This window comes from Sitophilus oryzae, unplaced genomic scaffold, assembly GCF_002938485.1.
Source record: "Sitophilus oryzae breed Bouriz unplaced genomic scaffold, Soryzae_2.0 scaffold_1167_pilon_pilon, whole genome shotgun sequence".
NCBI classification, from domain to species: Eukaryota; Metazoa; Arthropoda; class Insecta; order Coleoptera; family Curculionidae; genus Sitophilus; species Sitophilus oryzae.
In genome coordinates this window covers 215,799-237,582 of record NW_022145801.1, presented here as the reverse complement: position 1 = coordinate 237,582, position 21,784 = coordinate 215,799, and the positions used below count along the sequence as shown (strand labels likewise).

Below are 21,784 nucleotides of genomic sequence, written 5' to 3'. Positions count from 1 at the left end.
AGTTAAAATGACAATCATAAATCCCCTCATTGGACAGACTTTAGAAGATGATTTCTTTTTTATGTTTTATGTAGCTGAAATAAAAAAAGGAAATGTAGTTAAATAAAAGAACAAGAAATTGTATTAACAGTCTATTTAAGATAAGTCATAGTATAATAAGCAATACTAAGGGCTTAGCTCTCCTAAAACTATTTACAAAAGTACAGCTACATTTTCAATTCTAACCTGGAAACTTTGTTGATATTAATATAGAGTATATTCCGCAGTTAAAATTTCACAATAAAAATTAATTTACTGCAGATATTTAATTTATACCGTTATTTAAACATATAGCATAATATAAATATTAATAACGGTATTATGGTATTGAATTACAAACCATTTATTTAAAATCAGTTATGAATGATACTATGATACATTTATAAAGTGGAATAATTTTTAAAATGTTGCTTGTTTAATATAAATACACCGAGTTAAAAGCAAACATTTAGGAATAATAAACGTCGATTTTACTTATGTTTAGACTTTTTCTTCTTTTTCTTGTTCTTTTTGTGCTTCTTTCGCTTGCGTTCTTTTTCAGAATCACTGGAATCCTCGCTGGAGTCTGAACTGCTACTACTACTACTCTCCTTCTTTTTCTTCTTCCTGTGCTTCTTCCGTTTCTTCTTTCTCTTATCTTCCTCCGAACTAGAACTGGACGACTCCGAACTACTACTTTCCTCATCCAGTTCGCTTCGTTTCACTTCCTTCTCTTTCTTCAAAGCCTTTTCGATGTCGCTCGTTTCATCCTCGTGCAATTCGAGATCGTAGTCGGGTTCGAAGTTCGCTTCGTCCAAAGTCGGTTTTCTTTTTTCGGTGGCTAGTTTCAGTTTCTGTTCTTCGAGCTCTTCCTTGACTTCTTCGTGTTTCTTCGGCTTTTCCTTTTCTTTCTCCTTCTTTGTTTTCTTCTCTTTTCTTTTTCGTCTGTGCTCCTCACTGTCGCTACGTATTGGGGTTTTCTTCGTGTGTTTTTCCTTGCGGTCTTCTGGTTTGCTTCGTTCTTTATCATCACGCCTGACTCGTTTATTTCTATCAGCGTTTCTATCAGATCTGTCTCGACGTTTACTGTCTCTTTCACGACTGTATTCACGTTTTCTGGATTTAGAACGTCTACGATCGGAACGCCTGTGTTCTTGAACTTCTATTCGGCGATCTCTATGTGTGAAAGGTGGCGAACTCTTCTGATTCTCTACCAGAATTATCCTCGGGTCGGGATCGTCAACTTTCACACCTAGCCTGTCCTTAACAGACAACCTCGGTCTTTCCACAACCACATCCGCAACCTTGACGTCTTCAACCACTATCTCTTTTTTGTCATCGGAATACAGCTTGGCTCTATCACCGCTGATCTTCTTGATCTCGATTGGTCTAATCGAGTTAATGGCTCTGGCAAAAATGACATTCTCCGCGCGTTTTAAGACTTCATTAGAGACTTTAGCTGGTTTTGAATCCGATCCCTGATCTTTGAGGTCTTTGGGACTGGTTTGAATTTGCCCGTCTTCGTCCACCTCCCACTTAGACTTCTCTGGCACGGGAGCGAGTATATTTATGTCACTCTCCTCGAGCCTGATGTCCATGTCGGAATGAAGTTCTAGAATTCCACTGTCTTCTTCCTCTAACTCTTTGTGAACGACCGGCTCCTGATCGTCGGTAACTTCACCATCTTCTTTTTCTTTGAATTCTTCAGGGTTTGTATCGAATACTTGTTCAGTATCTTCGACATTCATATTAGGAATATTCTCTACTACTTCCTTATCAATTTCTGTTTCCGGTATTACTTTGTCGTAGAGATCAGGAAGCTCGGCGGTTTTTTGGGCTTCTAGTTCCTTTCGGCGTTCCTCTTCTTCTTCGAGGAGTCTCCTGGCTTCCTCAATGGCCTTTCTTTTGATCTCTTCTTTGCGCGCTTCTTCTTCCCTCTTGCGCTTCTCATCTTCGATGAATCTTAAACGGCGTTCTTCCTTTTTACGTTCTTCGGCTTGTCTTTTCAGTTCGAGTTGTTTTTCTTCTTCTTCAGTTAGTTCTTTTTGTTCTGGGTGTTTCCTAGTATCGTCCTTCTTATGTTTATGTTTCTCGTCTGATTTTCTGCGAGATATTTCAGGATCGTCCTCGCTACCGCTTTTTGCTCTTGGTATGACTTGTTTAAATTCGTCTTTCTTTTCTTTCTCTTTCCTGTCACTTCTCCTGTGATGCTTATCTTTCTTGTCTTTTTTCTTCCTCTTCTCGTCTTTTCGGTCTTTATGTTTCTTTTTCTCCTTGCTTTTCTTTTTGTCATCATCAGAATACTCCCGAGCCCTCTCTTTATCTCTTCTTCTTTCTTCTTTGGATTCCGACGAAATTCGTCTCCTCTTCGACCGATCTGGAGTTTCGTCTTTCGGTTTTGGACTAGGATTTCGCCATTTCTCGGGCGAAAGCGTCCTAGACCTCGATCTCTTATTCTCCTCCCTTCGTCTAAGTTTATCCTTTTTGTCCTTATCATCTTCTCTGGGATATTTGTCTCTATCTTTTTCTCTAATTTCCGGAGTCTTCTTGTCTCTGTTCAAATCGGGTGGGAGTTCACTTTCCAGGCCAGGAATGGGAGGTTGTTCGATGCCAGGAGGGGCGACATCGGCGTATTTTCTTTCTGGAGGGACGTTTTGCATGTGAGGCGGATGATAATCTCGAGGTGGATATCTAGACAAGAGAAAAATATTATTAGAAACGAGAAATATTTCCAGTCCTAAGATCTAAATAAAATACAAGTCTATATACATCAAAATGCCTCTTAAATTTACGTTTCACAACTTTACCTCTTTGGACAAAGACTATCGTTACTAAATGTTTTATATATCTGTACAGAAATTGTTTTTATTTAGTTAGAAACGTCAATATTGGACTGTAAAAGCACAACATGACTAGATATGTCATTTAGGTTAAAATCTCTTATGTTACAACCATAATACTTCAAAATATTTATGCATAGAATGATGTTACTCATTGAAATACATTCATCAGCTGACTGTACTGCTATGATTGGATTACACATATGTCCAAAGTGTTTAAAGAAAACATTATAGCATATAGTAATTGATTTTGTGTAATCTTAAAATAGTATATTAAATATCTAAGAGGGAAGTATTTCATTACTGTCGAGAGATTGATATTGTTCGCGAATCGAGACGCGTAGCGTCGAGATTAACTAAATCTCGAGATAATAATGAAAACTTTCCTCCGAGGGTTGTATACTATTTTATTTACAACCACATCATTAATTAAAAAATATGGACAGTATTTTATTTTGAAAAAAAATAAACATGCGAAAATTTGTCGTTTTCTGTTTTGGCATTTCCATACCTATAGTTACCGGTACCAGCGGTTGTTATGGCGCAAATCATCAACAGCAAAACAAACAATTAGGCGACACTTTTGAATTTCTCGTTAACATAGAACATAGAAAGCCAGAATGTTGTCGGAAAATTCTGATAACGAAGACTACTTTAATATTGGTACTCCACCAGAACTTACAGAAGCTGCAAGAAGAGCAGAAGCCAGTTTACTTCCAGAGAAAAGTAGGGGGCGATATGAAATAGCATTGAAAGTATACGAAAAATGGTGTGCCGAAAGAAATTCTAATATTGTTTCGGAGAGTTTTGATGGTATATTTTAGTGACATGGCAATATATACATATTTTAGTGACATGGCAAGGCAGAAAATGCTTTTATTTCGGTAACATTCGTTCTAAGGTTGAAAGTGTTAATTTTAAAATATTATTTATTTGTATAGATTATATTGTATGAAAAACTAAAAATCATAGTTGGTTATAAAAACCAGCTCTAAGAAAAACTAATATGTAGATGACAGAAAATACAATCACATGTGAACTAAAATGAAAGACAAAAATTGTCACTGTCATTCTTGTCATGAATCCTCTTATCGGGCAGACTTTACATTCTGTGCATTGGTTAAACAAACATTTGCTTAGTAAAATATATGTTTAATTGTTTATTTAGAATTAGGATTCGATAAACAAAGTACTGTTTTTAATATTTCTAAAGTACTGTTATTTGTTGTAGTACAAATGTATTGTACCGTTGTTGAACGGGTTATGAAACGAATGAAAACCCTTGTAAATTGTACATTTTTACTAAAGCCTGTTAGTCATTAGGCTGAGAGGATACATCATAGCGACAGTTGATGTTGTTTTAATTCACAGATAAATTGTCTTTTCTATCATTTCTAAAAGGTCTGTCTAAATCCCTCCTGATTTGATGAATAAAGTTTAGAGTTTTTTTTGTGGTAAAAATTCGAGGTATCTGATGAATTGATGAATCAAATTGTTATTTTTAATTCATAGTCTAGCCTTAAGATAAAATTTCAAATTCATTAGTATAAGAAAGTATCAATAGCAATTTTATTTTGGCATTTTTATTTGTATGTACAGGGTGAATCTTAAATAAGTGCAAATCTTTTCAGGGCTGGTAGATCTCGATAAAAGAAACTATTTTCTCTGTACCGTTTTTCAAATAAATCCAAAATAACCGAGTTATATTACTTTGAAAATTAAAAAAAAAAAAATATTTTTTGCTTAAATTTTGAGAACCACTGGATCTTTTCTTGATTTTCTTCCTTGTAATTATCTACTACCTATGTTGCCATTTTATTAAGAAATTATGTTTTTTAACTAAAAACTAAAAAAAATTCCAAATTTTTTTTCAAAAAATTTAAAATTTTCGCAGAAATGCGCGCGAAAAAAAATTTTCATAGGCGGGTTTCTAGGGTCGAAATATACTACTCCTAAAATTATTTTGCACTTATTTAAGACTCATACTGTATATATTAGGTAGAATTAACTTCTTAATAATAAAGTTATGGAAATATTTAATATTAATTTCTTCAATAATTCATAAGCTTTTATACTAAATATTTGATTTCTATGATATTTATTAAATAAGTGTAAGCTCATATCCGTGAGTGGTTGCATCAGATTTTCCACTAGCTGTTATTATAAGTTTTCTACATTTTTAGCTGAAATCACTTTTTACCATTATTCTTTGTTAATAGTTTTTCATTTCACTATAATATGCCTTGGGTTCTTTCTAAGAAAACTATTTGATATGTTCTTAATAGATTACATTTACTTGAAAACTTCTGAAACCAGTTTGGGTGTTTTTATATTGGCATGCGATATTATTCCTGAAGCAGGGAAGCATATCAAAACTCCAAGCTTTTAAAATGTGGCTATAGAGAAGGATTCAAAAGATTCCATCGACACTTAAATCACGATCACCAATAAAAGTGTTACGGAGATTGAATACAACCCCAGAACTAGTCAACATTGTGAAATGTCGGAAGCTTCAATATCTGAGTCACATAATGAGAAGGGAGGTACGAGCTGCTGGGGTGCATCTTGCAAGGAAAAATAGAAGGGAAAAGAACCCTAAAACGAAGAAAAACTTCTTGGGTTGTCAATCTTAGGCCTGGTTTGGAAAAACATCCACCCAATTGCTCCGAATGATAGATAACTAATAAAATCAGCATAGCCAGAATGATCGCCAACGTTCGAAGCAAACAGGCACTTTAAGAAGATATAGGAATTATAGTTTTCTTTTTGGTTTGAAGTGCAAGCAATGAACATTTCTTTCATAATTTTTGGAATATATACTTTATTTCATCTGAATACATATTTTCTTAACCTTCAAGTAGATCAGAAAAGACTAGTTGAGATATTTTAACCTTTTAAATTTCATATGTATTTTACAAAGCACAAAACTTAAAAAATGATTTAATTAATAATTCAATGAAAATATTCAATTGTAGATAAATATAGAAGCTTATGCGGCACAGATGCTGCACAACCACGAGAACAAGCAGGCTTTAGAAGCGGCTTCAGAACGATAGATCACATACATAAGCTAAGAGAAACTATCAGCCGAACAAAAGAATACGAACTTCCACTAGCCATAGCCTTTATAGACTTTGAAAAGGCTTTCGACTCGGCAATAATAGAAGCCCTAGCAAATCAAGGTATTGACAGGCCTTACATAGAAACTCTCGCGAATATACAGGTTGTTAATTTGTTTATTACTCGCGGCAAGAGCTTTATGATTAAAATATGGCAACCTCGATCCACTCGTCGAGAGACAACGCGACGCGACGGTGACGGGACGAGTCGGCAGAAAACCCTATAAGTGCATGCGTTCTCAATAGGCAGTGTTGTCATTCTGCTCCCCAATAAGTAATCGTCCAGTTAACGATCTGTATACAAAGAAGCGAGAGCAAGAGTAATTATATATAAATCAATCCCAACCACTACAACTGGCAAAGGAGTACGACAGGGCGACGCAATATCCCCAAAGCTGTTTACAGCAACACTAGAAGAAGTCTTCACTTAGCTAGACTGACCAACATAGTATTAAAAATAGATGGAGAATATCTTAACCATCTAAGACTCGCCGATACCATAGTCCTAATAGCAAATACTCCTGAAGAACTACAAACACAAATTAACGAACTAAATACATCCAGCAATAAAGTAGGTTTCAAAATTAATTTAGCAAAAACTAAAGTAATGTTAACGAACTAGTAGACAGAAAAAAAAAGACATTTTAATAAATAACACATAACGGAAATAGTAGAAGAATACATATATTTGGGACAACTAATATACAGATCGGGATCTCTGCTATCAGAAATCAACCAAAGAATTAAGTTAGCATGGAAGAAACTCAATCATATTCAAATCTAAAATGCCACTTTATCTAAAGAAGAAAACACATTCGAGCAATGCGTACTACCAGTCATGACCTATGCATGCAAAACCTGGATTCTTAAAACGGTTAGTAGATGCATTTATGCATCTACTAACCAGATACACACAATTTTTGTCTAGCTCTAGTGTCATTCAATTGCGTAAGCCGTTTTAAATAAGTCTTTATACCCCCCTTTCCAATATGATAAACACATTCGAGCAATGCGTACTACCAGTCATGACCTATGCATGCAAAACCTGGATTCTTAAAACGGTTAGTAGATGCATTTATGCATCTACTAACCAGATACAATTTTTGTCTAGCTCTAGTGTCATTCAATTGCGTAAGCCGTTTTAAATAAGTCTTTATACCCCCCTTTCCAATATGATAAACACATTCGAGCAATGCGTACTACCAGTCATGACCTATGCATGCAAAACCTGGATTCTTAAAACGGTTAGTAGATGCATTTATGCATCTACTAACCAGATACACACAATTTTTGTCTAGCTCTAGTGTCATTCAATTGCGTAAGCCGTTTTAAATAAGTCTTTATACCCCCCTTTCCAATATGATAAACACATTCGAGCAATGCGTACTACCAGTCATGACCTATGCATGCAAAACCTGGATTCTTAAAACGGTTAGTAGATGCATTTATGCATCTACTAACCAGATACACACAATTTTTGTCTAGCTCTAGTGTCATTCAATTGCGTAAGCCGTTTTAAATAAGTCTTTATACCCCCCTTTCCAATATGATTACTCAGTCAGTTTTTCGCAGGTATTACTTTGTGACACTAGGAGTAATACTAGCTCATTTATTATTGAATGTTGGGCATATTATATCGAAGGTAAGAGAATAATGTTGATGGCACTTGTTGATCTTCAAATACTGCTAAAATACTTTACTTTTAACATTGAACTTTTAACATCTAACCAACTTTTAGCATCATAAGCAGATGATTAAAACTGCTGATACTTTCGCTTTAATCACCTTTTTTTAATCTTTCAACTTTAATGATATCTGCCAATAATGCTATCAGCGAGATGCACATCCATTGTTAAAAGAAAAGTGTTTTGGAGTATTGTGGTGAATTAGTGTTTTATTTTGCTGTAACACCAAAGGTTCCAACCTTAACTGTAATATTGGTTGACGATTTTGAGGACAATCTGACAAAAAAATAAATTTTCTCGCGACAAAATTTCAAATGTGCCTCATCTCTATTACCTGTCGGTGCTATAACATCTAAATTTATTTCGTAAAAGAAAAATCTAATGAAGAACAGAAAGCTATTCGATTCTTGCATAATAGTTTCAAACATCATATCCTAAAGCTGATGAACAGAAAATTACTAAATTCAAAGAAATGATCTTATGCTGACCGTCTATTATCAATCTGATACAATAGATCAAATTTTGACGTAATCTGCTTTTGTCAGACTTTCTATTATAATTATATACAATCATTCTTGTATTGTACCATTTGTTCCATGAACCGGATTGTGCACGTTCTTTATTACAATATTTTTTCAAATCCTTAAGTCTACTTCTGGTTGCAAGTATCTTCTGAGATTAAGTTTTTACAAAATGTGAAACAGAAACGAACAAGTGTTTTACAACGAAGTGTTTTATTGCTTTTCGAAATATTCGCCCTTAAGGTCTATACATTTTTGCATACGCTCAAACCAATTTTGGAAACATTTATTCCGCTCTAAAGCTGATATGAAACATGGTTTCGAAAGTCTTCAACAGCTTATTGAGGTGATGAAAATCGCTGCCCGGGATCTTTTGTTTCACAGTGGGAAACAAAAAAAAAGTCATTAGGCGATAAATCGGGCAAATACGGACAATGAGACATTAATTCGATGGTTTTCTCCTTCAAATAAAAATCTTGTTGTTTGACATGCTATATGGGAGCTGGCATTGTCGTGATGAAGAATGATGAGAGTTTTTTGGTTCTTTTTCCTTATTTCATCGAAGACCGTTGTTAAAACCAAACAAATTGTTGTATACCATTCGGCATTAACAATTCTTCGATCCTCTATTGGAATGATTGCGACGTGTCCAGTACAACCGAAGAAACAAGCGATTCTAAAAACTTAAAAGGCAACCTACGTAGGTCCCGTGTACTGGTGTAACACTGATGACACACCTCACAAGTACATCCTAGTACTTGTGAGACTAGAGGTCGCCAACGCTCTGTATTAGCATGTGATTGAAAGAAGAACACAGAATGTGCCTTACTGGTTCTGATTGCTTGGTACAGTTTCCAATGAAAGTCTCCGTCTTTAAACCATCTATTTAGCCAGTTAGAAGGGTTCTCATACATTCTGTAATCATACGTGCCGATTCAAACTTATTTAAAGTAGTTCTTCAGTTCTTTTCCTCTGGTTTGGTCCTATCCAGCACCGTCTGTGCTATTTGAGTTTCCAGTTTTTAACATGCCCTAACAAAAAATTATTGTAACGAATAGATTAATATAATATGATAGAAAAACAATGAAATGAAACCAAGTAATAAGGCTAATATATAAGCTTTCTTCGAGTTTTTCTCGCCGATTCTGAACCGTTTTAAAACTCTACAGCGCACGCGTAGATAAAAAAGAAGTGCTACGTATTCTTTTTCTGCGCGTGCATATCATAGTTCTATGACGATTCACAATCGGTAATAAGAAAAACCCGAAGTAAGCTATTATAAAAGGAATGACACAACCGAAGTGACAATGAGTAAGTCAGGTATCCAGAGAAAACTAAACAAACATACTGGTGACCATGAGCGTAGCTTGTAAAGATTAATGACTTGATATCAATCACAGCACAGGACTCGACAGAATGAAGAACCATAAAATGGACAAGAATACTGGAAAAGAAGATATATCTACTACTACGGAACTCACATTATTTGATCACTTCAAAAGCATACCCTACATTTATTTATATAGGCTTCTTCACTATGTGCTGTTCATTTGTATATTTAACAAAATAGATAAGAATATTTAATAAAAGATTTCTGGAAAAAATATCCTGAAAACATTTAAATAACGATAGTCTTGTCGATACTCCTTCGAGATTTTTCAATTTTTCTTTTACTTTTTATTCTCGCACTAAAATAAGATGATTATTTTTACAGTAGGTTATCTCAGCATTACTTATTTCACTCCGTATAATCCAAAGAATATTTTGGCACTAATATAGGCAAAAAAATCAATATCGTTTACTCTTCTGGAAATGTGACAGCTAAAACAACTTACATATTTCATACTGAAGCTGCTAATCCTTCAGAACTTTAGTTATAATCTTTCCAGTGCTAGAATAAAGTTTGTCCGACGAGAAAAGTTATGACAGCCACAGCTGCTTCTGCCATTTTACTTCGAAGATAAATTGTATTTTCTGTAATTTTTTGGACGTCGTCTGTCGAAATCTTCCCAGATTCAGTGAACAGGCTTTAGATGACAGTGATAGTTGTCCGTTATTTTAATTCAAAAGCTTCTTTTGTGTCAAATATGGGATTACATCTGTCGAAATCTTTCCTTTTCTCGTTTGACTCACATATCAATTCCAATATCGTTGCCATAGCATCTCAGTCTCATTCAGTCGACATCTGTGACTATTATTCATACATATCAGTCAAAAATTGTTCCCCGATTGAGTTAATTAAGGTCTTAATCGAATATGAAACCAAATTCTATGAGTATATTCTCAGTTTGATTTTATATACCTACTCCTTAATAATATAAAACCCTACTTAAAAAATAGGGTCTCATCATTGGACAAGGACTAATTCTGTGTAAAAACAACAAACTTCTTACGAAAAGAAATAAGTCAAAAACAAGAAGTCAACAAAATATCGAAGATGAAAAGTGACGATGAATTTAAATTATAACTGAATAGACAATGGAACAAGACTGACAGTCAAATCGAATAGGATAAGTGTGAACATGTCAGTTGAAATTAAAGGCAAAAAAAGTAACTTGCAACGGACTAATAAACATAAAAAGCATTCAACCCCAAAAAACACGCCTATGAGGTTTTTTTCGCTAAAAAGAATTTGAAAATTCGAAATTTTTTGAAAAAAAATTTTTTTTTTTTAGTTTTTGGTTAAAAAACATAATTTCTTGATAATATGGCAACATAGGTATTAGATTAAATTTACAAGAAAGAAAATCTAGAAAAGATCCAGTGGTTCTTAAAATTTTACCTTTTAATTTTTTTATTTTTTAAATTATTTTTTATTTAATCATTTTTTTTTTGGGAATTTTCAAAGTAAAATAACTCCGTTATTTTGGACTTATATGAAAAACGATAAAGAGAAAATGATTCTTTTATCGAGATCTATCATCCCGTAAAATAGTTGCACTTATTTCTGGGACACCCTGTATATATAGTTGGGACAACTAATACACATCTCGGGATTTTTACTACCAGAAATCAACAGTAGAATTAAGTTACTATGGAGTACTTATGGAAGAAACTCAATCATATTCAAATCTAAGAAGAAAACATTCGACCAATGTGTACTACCAGTCATGCCTATGCATGCAAAATCTGAACACTTAAAACGGGCCTTATAATGAAACTTCAGGGTGCATAACGCTCAATAGAACGAAATATGCTGGGAATAACCAAGAAAGACCGTAAGAGAATAGAGTGGATACGACAAAAGACCCAGATAATAGATGTCATCCACAGAATCAAATCCCTCAAGTGGCAATGGGCAGGAGGACGGACAACATGGATGGACTAAGAGACCTAGAAGAAGACCGTACCTGAGATGGGACCATGATATTAGGAAATTAGCAGGGATCACTTGGGCTCGCATAGCCAACAATAGACTCAACTAAAAAGAGAGTATCTCAATATGTGAGGGAGGCTACACCATAATTGGAAATGGTTGAATGAGCTGGAAATGAAGATGATTATGATGGTTGTCGGTAGAGATATATTTTTAGGTCGACTTAACAAAAAAAGTGTTTTAGTAGTCATATCACCAGAAAAGTAAACAAGCCCACTAGAGATAAAATATATTTATTTAAACCATCAGAGAATGCCACATTAATACATTCTAGAAATCTAAAAAGTAACTTTTTTATTGTCAAATAGTTACTATAAAATGGCTGGTCCATACCTCCGATCTTAACCCTAACACTATCATTATTTCTAAGTATGAATTAACGTAAACCAATGCCGGTCATGCTTCAAATACCACGATCGTAACATTAACCTTAGTTCTAACGGGTCCTAAGAAATACGGAATATTTTATATTCTTAGGGTCTAAAGCTTCATTCGGGATCTCGAAATTAGTGGAATAAATTAGTGGTTTCAACTAGCATAGGAATGTAATCGTTACTCAAATGTAATTATTCAGAACGTCAAAATTGCCGGGAGTAATTTTCAATTAGGAGAAAAAGTTAACAAAGTTTTAATTTTTCCACTAATTATACTTCAAAATTTGCGAGAAATTGTGGTTATAATACTATTGCAAGCTGTTGCTGGAACATTATAGTAATTTTAGTTGTATTATCATTCATCGATAAGTATAAGGTATAATTATTGAAACCACTAATTTATTCAACTAATTTCGAGGTTCTGGCTGAAGCTTATTGCTAAAACCAAATTAACTTGATCCTGCCCAAAACTATTTTTTTAAGACTTTTCGAAATAGCATTTGACATGTATACTCTTTGGTCTAGATATAACTAATGTTTGTTGAAGATATGTTTATTGAAGATGTGTCTCTTTAGGGCTCGAACTCACTGACGACCAGGTCGCAACGACCTGGCCGTCGGCGTCGGCTGGCCGGATGTACTGCGGCCAGATGAACGACCAGTTTCAACAGAGTTGTCAAATCTAACGATTTTTTACGTTTTACCAATTAGAAAATATTGTTTCAGAAATGTTAAAATATCCGAGTTAACTAAAAAGCGAAGTTGCTATTCACAACAAACAAAAAGCATTGTGTACGCGCGACCGACAAAAAGGGAGATATTCTGTTTCTTTTTTCTACTGATATGGCGCCCTTATCGACTTTAGAAGTAAACATATTAGGGCCATCGTAAAAAAAGATCGACAAACACTGGCTCTAAATATAAGCAGGTAGAAAGTTTAGCTTCCAGTTATTTCAATGTTTACAATATAACGAAGAATCTACAACAGTAATTAATTCTATTTTTATGAATGTTTAAGTTACTTTCTTCATTTTTTTTCAAAATAATGTACCTAGTAGAAATATAGTCTAATGAACCCTGTTTGAAAAACGTTAAATTAAATATAATATTTAAAATACAGTTGTCCTCCCTTGTACATGACTACAATACAACTAAAAAAACTAATTTAAAAAGAACGGTGTGGTTGTAGAAAAACTTTATATATTATTTTTTTTATTTTTTAACATCGAAACTCAAAGGTATAATAACAAGTATTATACCAACCATAAATAGAGTAGGTATGTCATATAAAAATGTTTTGCGTTTTTACTAGAATCGACCCTTGATAAAAAAAGGGATTAGATTTAAGTTTACCTTTGATCCAGTCTGTATACTATTTCTTTGGATTTTCTGCACGTGTGCAAAAACTACACTAAAACACTATATCTTATAGAAAATAAAATATTGTGCCTTGAATTTGAGGGATTTCATCTGAAAAATTATTAATTTGGAAGAAAACCGGCAACAAGCGGCAGAAAATAATATTTCCGTGCAGTCTTCTGGTCGCAACGACCAACGGACGGCCAGGACGTTAGTGTGCGCTATATCATTTGATTTAATGGTTTTAGAGGTAGCTGCGGTGAACTCGGTGCGACCTGGTCGTCAGTGTGTTCGAGCCCTTAGTCTTCTAAATTTTAAAAATATTTGTAGTTCGGGTACCCTAAAACATATGTTTCATAACAGAATATTCTTAGACAACTTGGGGATACATGAACAAATAAATTTGTTAGAGTTAATGTAAATAAAATAAATTTGTTAGAGTTAATGTTAAAGGGCGAGGTTAGGACTAATACTCGAAGTATGAAAGACAAATAAAGTCAGCGATCTTAAGATTCAAAGAGACGTGACGTTATACTAGGACTAGTTTTTTAGATAACTGTTTTTTGGTTGCTGTATCCATTAACTAACACAATTATTAAAGAGTATCCAGATGCATCATTCATGTCCGTAATTAGAGTCAGTATTACCCGAAATTATTTTTGTTTAGCAACGCTGCTTTCAAATTTTGTGAAAATACGAGTCTGTGCCCTGTTTATTTAACTACTTGTCTACTTTTGCTTTTCCGTGAAATTGTTTCCTCAAAAGAAGAACGATTCAACATTTGCGGATAAACTTTGTTCAATAGTGTGTAAATTTATAGCAAAATGGGCATTTCCAAAAATATTCTGAAATAATTCTAAAAACATAAGCTTATGCACTTGCGAATTGTCCGAAATACTTTACTAAAAAGCATTACGAATTACTTTTTTACAAGCGAAAGAAGAAATTCATTCAAAATATCTATCATCAAAGCACTTGAATATCTATATCATTTGTTCATCAATTGAATTATGCCAGTGCGGGTTGTCTATCTTTTTTATCACTGAATTATATCATTTAAATTCAAAAGTAAATTCTTTTTTCTTTAAAATGTCTGTCGAAATGGTCTCTTTTATCGACGGACAGATTATACTCACTAGTGATGACGTCACGTCGAACTTTGGCTTTAATCTTATAGGTGGTGTTGGTTCTATACACCTTTTCTAGTAAACTATGCAGTAAGTAAGTTAGATATGGTAACAAATGTGCCATCTCTTTACGAATTAAAAAAAAATAATTATATTAATTTAAAGGTGTTACGTAATTAATTTATTTATATTTTCCAAGCTATGCCCTAGTTTAAACTAACACTTGTCAATAGAATAAGAAAGATATTTTCTTATTCTGAATTTTTACTGTAATTTTTTTACCTTAAAAATTTGAGAAAAAAAGTATAAAGAAAAATTGAAAAAACCAGGAAGATTTATAGAATATCTTCAGTTAATCTCCATTCTTCTTAATCCCCTTGTAGTCTTCATATTTGGATCGCCCGATGTATTCTTGCGAGGAAAAAATAATACAGTTTTTAATGGAAATTGTTTTTATTTTTTACTCTCAATATCGTATTACAACACATTTGAAACAATGTTAATATAAAAAATAGATAGTATAATAAAAGATTGAAACAACAGTAAATTAAATCAAAAATATCACAGCAGACTTATCACAGTACTAGTGCCAAAGAATATCACAATATTCAAATGAAATAGATTAAAAGATAATACATTTTATACAATCACATACAATTAATGATAGTATATTTGTTTGTTTATTTACGAAAAATATGATTAATATCAAAAGCACACATCTTTAGTTATATGTGATTAAACTAAAATTAGGCAAAGAAAAAAATGTAAAAATTTATAATAAATTGAAAATAAACTTTCAACTAAAAAAGAATCAGATACATGCAAATTATGAAAATATTCTAAATCAGCGGATTATGAATATTCTAGATAAATTGATAAACACCTTTAACTTCAGTAACTTTATACCTCAATTTTTTTAGGTATAATTTTTACTAAGTTTCCTATGTTTTAAGGTATTTGTAAATCAGGTGCATACAAATTTCTATCAACAAAGTTAATTTAGGTACCATCACACCAGGTAATATGATACTCTACAGGGTGGTTCACGGCAATGGCAGGTTAGACGTTTATGGAGAAAAAAATTCGATTTTTGCAAAAAGGCACCTGCTCCATCTGTCTAAATTATTTTCAGCATTACAGTGTTGCCGCTTCATACTAAAAATGGTAGCACCTTTATTATTTTAAATCGAGCAGCCGGTATATTATTATATTTTTCGAAACTACTTCCATATCTAAGAATTTTTCTATTATACTAACCTATACCCATCTCTACTAGTTTTAGAAATAAAAAATAAAACATGTGTAAAATTGACAAAAACATGATCTTGAATAATTATTGGTTAAATCAGAAACTTGGCATATTGAAAGCTAAAATTTGGTTTATAAGTTAAGGAAAGTCGACATAATCGATCGGTCTAAATCAACTGATTGATATCAAACAGGGAGGTCAGAAAAAATATTTATTTCCGTTTGTTATAAAATCGTTCAAATTAATGTTATTTTACATGACAAATATTCAAACTTTATAAGTATCAATTAGAATTTATGTGCTAAATTTCTAAAATTGCCATGGTAACGAAATTCTTGAAATGAAACTATAATTTGGACAGATCGAATATGCCGACTTTCGTTAACTTATTACTCCAATTCAGGATTATGTTGCTATCAATTTTACACATGTTATTTTTTATCTCAAAAACTATTTAGAGATAGGTATAGGTTAGTATAATAGAAAAATTATGAGATATGAAAGTAGTTTTCAAAAATGTAACAATGTACTGGGTGTTCCATTTAAAGTAAGAAAGAACTTTTCAAATGATCCGGCAACACTGTAATGCTAAAAATATTTTAGAAAGATGGAGAGGGTGCTTTTATGTAGAAATTCAAATTTTCATAAAAATGCTATCACTGGTTCTCCGTAAACGTCCAACGTACCATGGCCGTGAATGGCCCCATATACTATATACGGGAGTCGAGTTCTACCTTTTCAAAAATAAAAAGAACCTAGAAAACACTTAATAATTTTTCAGTTCAAAATTGATTTCAGTTGATTTTAAGACGTTTTGAGTTTAAAGCTGTCAAAAATAACGATAATAACGATAATTACACTAAAATAAAGAAACAAAAAATAAATAAAAAAACATCAATCTCTGCCGATCGCCATACTTCGTTTCACAAAATAGCTTCCTATACCCAGATAATTTGAGTAGTTTTGTTACAAGCTTGTATGCACCTTATACATCAAATATAAAATATTTCAGAAGAAACTTTCCATCCAGATGTATTCAACGATATGCCTTTTAATAGATAATAAATAAACTGTGTAAGATTAACAATAAATAAACCCAGAAATAAATATAATACGAAAATGTTGAACCAACGATCGATAATAAAATAGATAAAAATATATAAATATTATAACAGAGGATTAGTATTTACAGTTTAAATAAATCTTATAAAATCAACTTTTCATACCTATAATCTATAACATATTTAAAGGATTTATTTTAAATGTTTAGGTATATTTAAATTATATCTCAAATACTTAGTTTTTCACTAACGTAATAATATTTAAAATATATTAATATTGTAAATAATCCTCTTATACTAATTATCAGTAGATTTGTGGAAATCAGGAATTATTAGTCAAATTTACATGCGTATAATTACCGAATTATCAAGTTAAATATATATATGTAGATTATTATAAAACTGTGAATATGATGAACAAGAGATCTTATAGCAAACAAATTAATACCACAATATACTACTGTTGTAATTAAGAACGCTAATCGTTATTTGTCTGGATATGATATACAGATCTTTTAAAACTGGCGTTTCCTAATACATCTTTGCTAATAATCGTTGCTGAATATAGGAGCAAGCAATTTATAATGATCAGGGAAGTTTTGACGTTTATCAGGTAGATATTGTCGTAAAAAATATTTTAGGCGATGGTTACCATTCATTATTTCTTATTATATTTACTAAATTAGATAAGTGTAACTAATACGCGAGAAAAAACCTGCATTCAAGTTATATTTTTACTATACAACCTTAAAAATTTTAATATTATTAGTTCAGCGAATCTTGAAGGTTTAGAGTCTACTAGACAAATATAATAAAACATTGTCAATCTACGACTACACGGTATGAAGAAGAAAGTACTTTAAGTATATTAATATGGCTAGAATGAACAGGCCTACCTAGGCACATAAAACATTTTTTTTTATTTTATGACCGCTACTAGGATTTGTGATACTACTAGAAATGTGAGGAGGGAAAAGAAAAGGTACTAAGAATATGTACACATGTAGCAAGTATATTGATGCGTTAATATGATAAAGAGATAGCAATAATACGTAATTAAAATTATTGTAGTACTTGATAATATAAATTTTTAAACGCCACAAAAGTATTAAATTTTTCAGTTTTAGTAGAAATAAATTTTGTCTAGAAGCTAGTAATTAAATCACATTGTAACAGAAATATAGCAAAACCGAGCACGGGGTGATTCCTTGTTTAAAATAAAGGGTAGTTTGCTTCATAAACGTTGGGTCAAAAGTCACCCATTAAGAAGATATCGAGGTACAAAGATGGCGGAAAAATAATGTTCTTATTTTTTATCTTGAAAACGAAAAGAGATAGACTAATGAAATTTTATGAAAGCATTACTGTTATGAAAACACACTTTCTGGTAATTTTTTCACTTTTTTAAAATGAGTGGAAGGGGTTGAAATAAACTAACCCTATCATTCTTGTTAACGAAATTTTGCCAAAATCTTATCAAACACATGCAAAAAAATAATTTGGATAGTTTAAGTTTGTTTAGAAACTTTTTATCTCTTTTGTATTTTTTATATAATTTACCGATTTGAAATTAAAAAAATAAAATGTAAAGCTTACATGTGATAATAATGATAATAATAATAATCTAGATAATAACATATTGTAGTAGGGTAATGTCAAATAAAACAATATTAGAAACATCCTAGTAAAAGTGACAGCGGCCGAATAGATTTTTTCCTAAAAAATTACAGCTGCCCACTAGATTCTTTATCTAAAAATGTTTTTGTCCTGACATGTAATTGTTTACATTTTGTTTTTAATTTCAAATCGGTGAGTTTCAAAAAAAAATACAAAGAATAAAAACGTTAATATATAAATAAACTATCAAAATTTTACTTACGGCATGTGTTTGATAAAATTTTTTCTTTAAATTTCATTAACAATAATGATAGGGGTTTTTCAACCCCTTGAACTAAAAAGGTGCGAAAATTACCAGAAAGTGTTGTTCATAAAATTCCTTCCGTAAAATTCACTTTACGTTTACAAGATAAAAATAAACACATTATTTTTCCGCCATCTTTGTACCGCGATATCTCCCTAATGGTTGACTTTTGACCCAACGTTTATAAAGCAAACTACCCTTTATTTTGAACAAGGAATCACCCCCTGAAGTTTTTCGCATTTGTTTTGAAACACCCTGTATGTGGAATGTTTCTTTGATTAGTAACTGCAAATTTTATAAACGTAATAATTTTACAGTTATAGTAAACGCCACGAATGTTTGGGAGTGATTCATCGGTCGCTACCATGTGAACTAATCTGTTCAAGGTCACATAAAACTTAATTCCAGTGCAGTGGTATTTCAAGTCATATAATAATCAATATATAATCTGTTGTTTATGTTTTTGTGCATAAAATTTTAAATTTATTATTATTGATGAATATTACAAAAATATTTATTAGTGACAAATTACTTTCAAAAGGATTCCAGCAAACTGTCAAAATCTTGTCAAAACATATATTTGGTTATAAATATAACTGGTATCGTCTTTGTCAATCACGCTAACATTTTAGAATAAGTAGGAGGAGCGCAGGCAGATGATTAGACCGGGCCTTTAAAACCTACGTCTGCGGTAAAAATTTACGTTTTTAATGTAAAAATGATAGCGCGCGTGTCGATTCTAACTTCATCAAGCGATGAATCACTCCCAAACATTCGTGGCGTTTACTTTACTACAACACTTCTAATATGAAAAATATTCCTGAGAGTGTCAAAACATTACTTTTTGATGTTTAAATCGTTTGTATATCCATAGATAGTCAATTTCTGTTTTCAATAATTCAAAAACAAACCGGTATTTTTTCGACGCAAGCCAAAATTTAATAAAACTATTTTTTTACTATTTCTCATTGACAAGTTGACAATTATGTCAAATACATTTAAAAGACATTGTATGTATTTTATAGACAACCAAATAAAATAGTAACCACTAAAAATGATTTTTCCTACCACTAGGCAATGGACCTGATAAATCATCCAAACTTCCCTAAGGTACTCTAAGAATATGGTTGGGTATTTTTTTAATAATGACTGCCTTGCTCAACTCATAATTCTTTTGAATTACTATATTCAATAATATCAAAAGATCATACCAGTACTTGCTTGGAAATTTCATATCATGCAATCTATTATACCGTCAAATACATTTTTTTAAAAGTTGAAATTAATGTATCTGCTAAAGTTATACCCGAAAATATTTCAATACCGCTCTGTAACTCAAAAATTCTCTTTTCATGTTAGCACCATTCTAATATAAATCTACTCATCAAGTGATTGGTTTTCGCCCCAACCACCACAATTTTACCTAGTTTCATCCGCAACAAACGTTCTAACATATAAACAATTATTTCTCTTAAAATCGTACTCACGAATAACATCCAATACCTGTTTTGATAGGGTTGTTGTTGCGCCTGCTGATCCGACGGCGGGTAGTAACCATCTCGCTGGCCCCATTGCTGCTGCGGCTGCTGGCTCTGCTGCTGCGGCGGCGGCGGCGGACCTCTGCGCATGCCCCTGTCGTAGTCCCGGTCGTCGTAGAAACGGTCTCGGCTGTCGCCTCTGCGCATGCGTGGCTTATCGCCGCCCCGGAAACCACCGCGATCGTAGTCGCGCTCGTAATCGTTGCGGTCTCGATCATTGCGTCGTCTGGAACAAAAAACTGGGTTGTTAGAGAGTTAGGTTAACAAGAAACAATGATAAATATTGGAATAAAAATAAATTTGGTGTTTCATTTAAGGCCTTTACTCAAAATTATAATTACTACGTTAACAAATAGATAGTAGAATTATCAACTAGTAATAATAGATACTATTACTAATTAAAACGATTAATTATGACAGCGTTTATAACACTTACTAACTAAATAACTACAATAATTGAAATATAAGATATAATTTCGTTACAGTCAGGAGATATTTTACCCTACAATAGTTACATACAACCTACTATACTTCTATACAGTTCCTAAAATGCTTTCTTTCAGAGATACAGGGTGTAGAAGTTTCATTTTTATTTCGATTTTTTCTAAATAATTTCTGAAGTAACGCCAATATTTGGATGGAAATTGGTGTCTGGTGTGTTTTGAAGCGTAATAACTTTTTGTTCGTACCTGTATAACACTACCGAGTGAAAACATATCTGTGACTTTTTACGTAAAAAATATCTCTTTGTAAAAATCGCTACGAGCAACCGTTCTTAAGATATTTAGAATGGAAATAGACAATACATGTCATTATTGACGAAAAATAAACACGTTGAGTAGATAGTTATTTCACTGAAATAATAAATTTGGGAAATTTTTATTTTTTTAAATTAATCATAAATTTTTCTGCCAAAAATGATGATAAAACAGTTTCTGTTGAACTTTTGGCACAAAAATTTTTCAAATTTATGATTTCTAGTCTAATAACTATTTAGTCAATATGTTTAATTTATGTCAATGATAAATAACAGGTATTGATAATTTCGACTCCAAATATCTCGAAAACCATTACTCGTAGCGATTTTACCAAGAGATCTTCTTCATGTAAAAACGTCGTAAATGTATATTTTTTTACTCAGTAGTTTTATACAGGTACTAACAAAAAGTTATTACTCTTCAAACCAGTTAAAAAATATGTAGGTGGCGCCCTCTACTAGTAGAAGTCATATTGACATCAAAATCAAATCTCTCATGTGAAAAAACTCCCAGACACCAATTTTCATCCAAATATTGACGTTACTTTAGAAATTATTTGAAAAAAATTGAAATAAATATGAAAATTCTACACCCTGTATCTCCGAAACTAAGCATTTTAGGACATACATTTATACGAACTTTTTTACTTATTTCTATCTGCAGTTTATGCTGCCGAAGTTTCCGGAATACAGTTCGGCCCACCCTGTATACAGGATGCTCCGAATTGTATTCCGGAAACTTCGGCAGCATATTTTACCGATAAAAATAAGTAAAAAAGTTCGTATAAATGTATGTCCTAAAATGCTTAGTTTCGGAGATACAAGGTGTAGAAGTTTCA

The 21,784-nt window shown here is 32.4% G+C and overlaps 1 protein-coding gene across 2 annotated transcripts in view; it reads right to left on the bottom strand.

The window, feature by feature from the left end:
- Window positions 1–118: 118 nt before the first annotated feature.
- LOC115888133 (E3 ubiquitin-protein ligase RBBP6-like) overlaps window positions 119–21,784 on the bottom strand; it is a 74,154-nt gene continuing 52,488 nt past the window's right edge. For both annotated transcript variants that reach the window (XM_030907723.1, XM_030907731.1), the window contains 2 exons: window positions 20,154–20,414; window positions 119–2,709 (listed from right to left, as the gene is read on the bottom strand). In XM_030907723.1, coding sequence (XP_030763583.1) covers window positions 510–2,709; window positions 20,154–20,414 — 2,461 coding nt within the window. In that variant the 3' untranslated portion in view covers window positions 119–509. The remainder of the gene's footprint in view (window positions 2,710–20,153; window positions 20,415–21,784) is intronic.